The sequence below is a fragment of the Solanum tuberosum genome, unplaced genomic scaffold, assembly GCF_000226075.1.
Source record: "Solanum tuberosum cultivar DM 1-3 516 R44 unplaced genomic scaffold, SolTub_3.0 scf00744, whole genome shotgun sequence".
In the NCBI taxonomy this organism is placed as follows: domain Eukaryota; kingdom Viridiplantae; phylum Streptophyta; class Magnoliopsida; order Solanales; family Solanaceae; genus Solanum; species Solanum tuberosum.
The window spans coordinates 131662-139135 of NW_006239655.1; the positions used below are offsets into that span (position 1 = coordinate 131662).

Here is a 7474-nt window from a genome sequence, read left to right on the forward strand (position 1 = left end):
CTGCTGTTTCATTTCTAGTTTTTGAGGAAAATTTGGGTTTTGGTTGTATGTTGGTATTGTGTTGTTTCTGAGCCCCGAATTATGTCCCATCATGGAACACAATTCGGGGAGCTGTTAAGAACCCACTTTCGGGGTTAATTCCAAAATTTCCAGCGCGGGTCCCACGATTCCTGTTTTGACTCCAAAATTGACCCGTCTTCGTTTGTTGTGATTTTGGTGTCTAAACGACTGTAATAACGTTGTGATTCTATTTTTGATAGAGGGGCAGCGTTTCGAGGACGTTCGGAAAGGGAAAGCTCCAGAGAAGTGATTTTGGAGCGCGTGTGATTGGCCTACAGGTAGGCTACGATTCCCCTTTTTTAGATTGAGCTCGAGAATATGAATGCATGTTGATTAGTTGGGATTTGGGTTGGGTAGTTATTGAACGGTTAGAGCTCCGACCTCTATTGCCCAAATACTATTATAGAGCATCCGGTTTAAGGTCCGGCCTCTATTGCCCAGATACTTATATAGAGCATCCGTTTAGAGTTCCGGCCTCAGATACTTTGATACTTGTGATTGGTTACTTGGGTACTTCTGGTGAGCATCCGGTTTGAGGTCTGGCCTCTGTACTATCAGATTTTACAAATTGGGGTTGAGGTTCTGGTTCGTGTTCTCCATTCTTGGGTTCTCATATGCAATTCTCTTTAGTTATAGTTATTCTGTGTACTCGTCGGGCTTATGGGGGTCCGTTCGGGTTTTTATTTAACTTGCGCACGAGTGTACCTTCTGGGCTTATGAGGGTCCAGTTAGGTGTAGTTAACTTATAGATTACTTTAGTTAGTTCTTTCTACACTCGTGTGCATTCCATTGTTAGTTAGATTTTAGTTCTTGACTTCGGTTTGTGTTATTCCTTCTTTTCATATTGCCTTTACTTTTCAAGTCCAGTCGGCCTATGATGCCTACTGGGTACCGGTTGTTTTGGTACTCATGCTACGCTCAGCATCTATTTCGTGATGCAGGTCCGGGCACTAGTAGCCAGCGTTGATCGAGCTTGGAGCAGACTGATCCGGAGACGGGAGTGAGCACACGACGTTTTGTACTATTTCAGTCTCCATCTGTATATATAGACTTGTCTTTTACCTTTCGAGACAGTCCAGTCTCTGTTGTCCACTTTTGGGACTTGTACTCATTTTGTTAGTAGCTCTGTACTAGTGACTTCCAGGTTCTGGGAGGGATCTTTATTTGTATATATGTTTTTGGTTTGCTTCCACCTGTTTATATTGTTATTTGCCTACTCTTGTTTAGTTTCTACCCTCAGACCCATTACTTGTTGTTCCGGGTTACGGGTTGGCTTATCTGCTGGTGGGTTATAGTAGGTGCCATCATGACTTGAGAAATCGGGTCGTGACAGAATCCCCTTCCCAGGTAAGACCTAGCTACCTAACATTTACGACACAAATACCTCCTCACTTCTCCACTTTTAAGAACACAGACATCTTCTCTAAATTAATACATAGTAGCACTTGGAACCTCAATACCCACTTACCATACCACATCTCGATTGCGCCTGACCATTCACAGTTCACTTAGTAACGAGATATATAACAAGTAAACAAGACATGGCAAAACACATATATACAAAATGCATAATTCAATTATCATTCAAGAGCACCATAAGAATTCCCAACATTCATGACTGGTAGATATGAATATAGTAGTCACCAATGGTTATCTCATGGAACCCACACCCAAATTGTTAGTGTGTCGAAACGAGACACCCGATCCAATATATGTTTCAAAACGTGACACCCGATCCAATATATGTGTCGAAATGTGACACCCGATCCAGTCAGCACAATCACAATCACATCCATAATGAACAATACTCAAATCATACAATTAAGTGACAGGTTCATGGCATGTAATTATTCATAATTAGTCGTTCCCTTGAGTTCGGTTCACGTTTCTCTATTCTCATTCAGGTACACATAACATGGGACCAATAACAAGCTTGTACAACACCAAACTAAAAGTCGAAACATCATCTAGACCTATCCCACAAGACAAGGTTTCCTTCTACGGCGTCTATCTTACTCAACAACTGATAGTGTATATATATATATATATATTATATATATATATAATCATCCCTTTTTTCGTACCCATAGGCCTATGCATGAATTCTACCGTCAATTAACAATATACTACACAGTGAACACGAATTTAAGGCTACTCAATTAAATAAACCTAGCCTACCTATGCACCAAGCAACTGCACGGGATTATGGCTCCAATCTTGGTTTCCAGACCTCAAGATGGTGGATTTCGCCTAAAATCCGTAAGCTATCGTCAACCTTGCGCTAGAATTTTATTTCTCCTTCCTCCCCAAGCCTAGAGCAGTCTTTGAGGGTTTCTGGGGTGATCATCGCCTTTTTTTGGTGTTTTGGGAAAAAGGAGAAAATAAGAATTTGCGTTATTTAAGTTTTGTCATGACTATCCCACTCTAGCTCTCCTTGTCTCGTTAGGGCGCCACCGTGTAGAAATCTCACGTCTAGGATTAGAGAAATCAAAGATTGTATTGATAAAAATAATGTTGAGTTACAACCTCCTTATCTAGGGAGAATTGTAGAGTCCTAAGTTAACTATACTTAGAGTCCTACTACAATACCTATTACTACTATAATAATAATAATAATAATGCAATTATAAATAATCTAATCCTAGTCGTAATATAATCCTAATCATAATATAATTCTAATTGTAATATAATCCTAATTAATATAAGTAGTCTAATCCTAGTGCGACTCTAATTCTACAATAGTGCTGTAAACTCGTTAGTCAGCTTCGTTGGACCTGTTCCTTTGACATGTTCCAATCGTTAGCTTCCTTCTTCATCAACACTTGCTGCAGACACGTCAGTCAGCTTCGTTGGACCTGTTCTTTTGACATATTCCAATCGTCAGCTTCCTTCTTCTTTAACACTTTTCCTCAAGCTAGTGAGTAGAGGAACGGTTACTCTTAGTTTGGTTCGAATACGCAAAAAAATAAAATTAATACCCAACAAAAACTTGTTTTGTCAGTGCTTCGGTATGAATGAGATGTCTAGTCGTTGCTTGTGATAGTTCATCTGCAGATTGATACGAGTAGTTCCATCAGTAAAAACACTTAAGAGCAGTATGATTATTCGTACCATAGATTTGACATGACTCAATATTATTCCTCTCCTTATTTTCACTTTGAGAACTTTTATTGTTCAAAGAACCTGGTCTATAATGACTGTTCTTAGAACCTGTTCCTTGTCCAACAGGCTTGAAACCTGTTTCATTGGAGTTAATGTTGTTGTTTCCTCCTCCCCTGCCTTTTTGAGCAGATAATACCATGTTGTGATTTTGTTGTGGCACCTCTTCCTCATCTTCCCTTATATCAAAATGCGTGAGAGCATAAACAAATTGATTAAAAGTGGAATATGGTGCCTTACCTAATATGACAAAGGTCTTGTATTTGAGACCTAAACCTCTAGCAAAATTAATTATTTTTGTTGTTTGAATATAAGCTTTTTCCAAGCATTCCCACATCTCCTTGGCAGTTGAGCAGCCCACAATTAGGTGCATGCTTTCTTCGGCCAAGGTGCTTGAGATCCAACTCTTTAGTAACATATCTCTCTCCTTCCAATCATCAATGGTACCACTATCTTTTGCATCCTTCTTAACTCTTACAACTTTCCCAGCAGTCTGTCCAGTGGAACAACTACTTTTACTTGGTTCATAGATGAGATACGTTAGTTTCATCACCTGAATCAATTGGGATATTTGTGTCCTCCATATGAGGTAGTTTGTTGGCTTAGATTTAGTGGAGAAAGCGGCAATGATTTGGTGAAGTGAGGAGGTTGACATGGTTTAGGTAGAAGGGGCCATTGCAACGTGTGTTTTTTTTTTTTTTATCAATACTCAAATAGCGGAAGAGCTTTTATACTCTGATACCATGTAGAAATCTCACGTCTAGGATTAGAGAAATCAAAGATTGTATTGATAAAAAAAATGTTGAGTTACAACCTCCTTATATAGGGAGAATTGTAGAGTCCTAAGTTAACTATACTTAGAGTTCTACTACAATACCTATTACTACTATAATAATAATAATCATAATAATAATAATAATGCAATTATAAATAATCTAATCTTAGTCGTAATATAATCCTAATTAATATAAGTAGTCTAATCCTAGTGCGACTCTAATTCTACAACAGTGCTGTAAACTCGTCATTTAGCTTCGTTGGACCTGTTCCTTTGACATGTTCCAATCGTTAGCTTCCTTCTTCATCAACACTTGCTGCAGACACGTCAGTCAACTTCGTTGGACCTGTTCTTTTGACATGTTCCAATCGTCAGCTTCCTTCTTCTTTAACACACCGCCCTAGCGACATCTGCCCCGCTCTGGCGGGATGAAGGGCCTTCTTCTCCCGAGGTTTTTCCTTTCCTAAATAACTACGGTTCGGGTCGTTACAGGTTCTCATAGTGTAAAAATAATATTTTATAAATTCTTAAAGCAAACATGACAATATCATAGAATATTCAAATTCCATTATTTCAAATTGATATAAATATTCCTGATAAATCTGATGTTATTTATATTGAAATTAGACGAGAACTCCTTTATTTGGATCTTGATTTTTCTCAAATTGACCTTCACATATTTTGGTTGAGTCTTCTATTTTTACATCATCTAAACCTTTTGAAGTGTCATCTTCCTTGATAAAATTTGTTGAAGCTTCAACTTTCAAGATTATTTTTGCTTTTTTTTTATCCATCTTTATTTTTAATTTGTTTGTTAAGAATTCTTTTTCAAAATCAGATTCTATAGAGATATGCAATGATGAGAGTAACTAATCAATGTAAGAAGTAATACAATGAACATTTATTACTTATTAATTTTCCTCGGTTGATCAATTATCTATTTCAAGACTAATAAACTATTAAGGGTATAATAGGAAGAATATTGTAATTTATGCATTGATTTTATGAACTGACAAGTATAATGGACCAACTATTTATAGTAAGGATGACATATAAAAGAAACAGATGAAGCATTAGAGAACATCTATGTTTAGTAAGAACGACTTGTAAATAGGAACAAACGAAATATCCTAATTATACTCGAAATGGCATAACCTAAGTAATCCTTCATTCATACCAAAAACATGGTATTTATAGTGGTCCATGTTTATTTAGTCTCACCCTAGAGCTATTAATGTCTATATAAAGACTACAACTTCTCAATATTTTCTCATCACCAAACATTCTTTCTTAAAATCCATTGCTATACCAAAGAAAAAATATGGGTTTGAATGGCAAGTTGGTTGCTTCAATGGAGGTTAAGTGTGGAGGGCACTTGTTTCACGACCTTTATCAAACTAGTTCTCATCATGTATCCAACATAAGTTCAGATAAAGTCCATCATTTTGATATTCATGAAGGTGAAGATCTGAAAGTTGGTTCAGTAATTGGCTGGAAATATACCCATGGTAAGACTCATAACACAAAAAAATTGTGGATTATTAAGGTTTTTTTAAAAAACTTTTTTCACTTGAAGAATAGTCGTGGAACATCGTAGAGGTCGTCACTAATACTTATATTACGATATAATGTCTACATTATACGCCGTTGTCAAGTTTTATAATCTATTTGGCCAAGCTTTTAGAAAATAAAAAATACTTCTTATTTTTCTCAAAAATTACTTATTTTAAAAAATTGAGAATTAGGGTAGAAAATTAATATGTGACTTAAAGTGTTGTTCACTTTCCCGTGGGAAGGGCATGATTATAGTTTGGAACATTTTACATGCCCCTTCTTTTCATATTAGTAAAATTATTTTATTCTTCAATTTTTATTATTACATATGGTTTTCTTTGCTTAAAGTTATCATGATTTTTGTTGTTGTTATTGTTCTTTTTTCCAATAATTTTTACATGACTTCTCCACTGTTATATTTTTTTTTCAAGGTAGCTTTGAAATATTTTACTTGAGCTAAGAGTGATTTATCAAAAACAACTTCTATATCTTCACAAGATAGAAAGGGTTTGTGTATACATCACCCTCTCCATATTCTATTTGTGATTTTACACTAAGTATGTTGTTGCTGAGGTGTTTGACCAAACTTTTAAGAAAAAACAAGTGATTTAATTTTGAGTAATATCAGATGTTATTTTTCGAAAGCTAGAAATATTAGCTTTTCTCCAAAAATATTTCTGAAATATTGGTCAAGCACAAAATACTATTCCAATATTGACTAAAATATTTTTAAAATTTATAAACCATACACAAAACGTTACTTTCTTTAAAAGTAAATTTTTTAAATAATTCTGACAAACGTCAACACTTTTCAAAAAAAGCAATTTTTGAAAATTTGCAGGGCCAAACATGCTATTAGTCATGTAATTTATCATTGAAATATTGTTGACAAAAAAAACAATTTTCACAATAAGCAAATTTTAAGAAATTGACCAAACATGCTATTGGTTATATAATTTATGGTTATTGATGATAAACTTTAGTAGCTTAATGTTATTTTACATCAAGTTTTAAAATCTTTCTTCCATCTTTTTTTCATAAATTTCTAATTCAGTCAAATAGTATCACATAAATTGAGATGAAAGAAATATATTTTAGGATGAATTAGATAATTGAGATAGGATTAACATCTTTTTTTTTTCGTAACTTTTTTTAAAATGATTACAGATGGAAAAGTTAAGGTTACTAAGCAACTGATTGAAACCGTTGATGATGAGAAGAAATCAATTACTTGGAAAGTGTTAGAGGGAAATACATTGGAATTGTACAATTCCTTCACTATAAGTGCTTCCTTTGAAGACAATTGGGCCACATGGACATTTGTGTATGAAAAGAAAACTAAAGACACACCAGAATCCATCACTCTCCTGAGTCTTATGATCGATATTACTAGAGATTTAGAGGGTCACCTCCACAAGATTTAAATGATCATTTAAAGGGTCATCGAAGTTCGAAAATCTCTACCTCGATGCATCAATTCCAATCGTGATATCTATTAACTTTCTTTGTGTGATGAATCTTAAAAATGTTGGCTTGGCTTAAGCATGTAAAATAAATAATATTGTATTGTATGGAAGTATATCTAATTTTTAAAATTAGTTCAAGATATATTGTGGACTGTTGTAAGTTTTAAATTTACCTATATGAATGTATTAATGTGTATTGTACTCATTCCAGTTTGTAATAATAATAAAATAAAAAAAAATCGTATTTAGTTAAGATCCGTTGGAGTTGTTTCTCAAATTTGTATTCTTTGAAAACATAGGTTTTTGATGTGACATGCATTAAAGATATATGACTATATTCAGTGGCGGCTAATATAAGTTCCGGGTTCAATTAAATTTACTTATATTTACGCTGAAAAATATGAATATTTGTATAAAAATTTCACGACCCAGACCGTCGTGATTGACACCCACACTAATC

The 7474-nt window shown here is 34.7% G+C and overlaps 1 protein-coding gene across 1 annotated transcript; it reads left to right on the forward strand.

The window, feature by feature from the left end:
• Positions 1–5252: 5252 nt before the first annotated feature.
• On the forward strand, positions 5253–7136 carry LOC102586377 (MLP-like protein 43). The gene is made up of 2 exons (XM_006367147.2): positions 5253–5502; positions 6716–7136. Exons 1-2 carry the CDS (start codon positions 5316–5318, stop codon positions 6970–6972), a joined length of 444 nt encoding a protein of 147 aa, XP_006367209.1. The 5' UTR covers positions 5253–5315; the 3' UTR covers positions 6973–7136.
• The last annotated feature ends 338 nt before the right edge of the window (positions 7137–7474 follow it).

Bases quoted from the DNA above. Each gene is read 5' to 3' on its own strand.
- LOC102586377 (XM_006367147.2), top strand. From the start codon at position 5,316: ATGGGTTTGAATGGCAAGTTGGTTGCTTCAATGGAGGTTAAGTGTGGA. The intron at 5,503-6,715 runs GTAAGACTCATA...AAATGATTACAG, and splicing joins TGGCTGGAAATATACCCATG to ATGGAAAAGTTAAGGTTACT.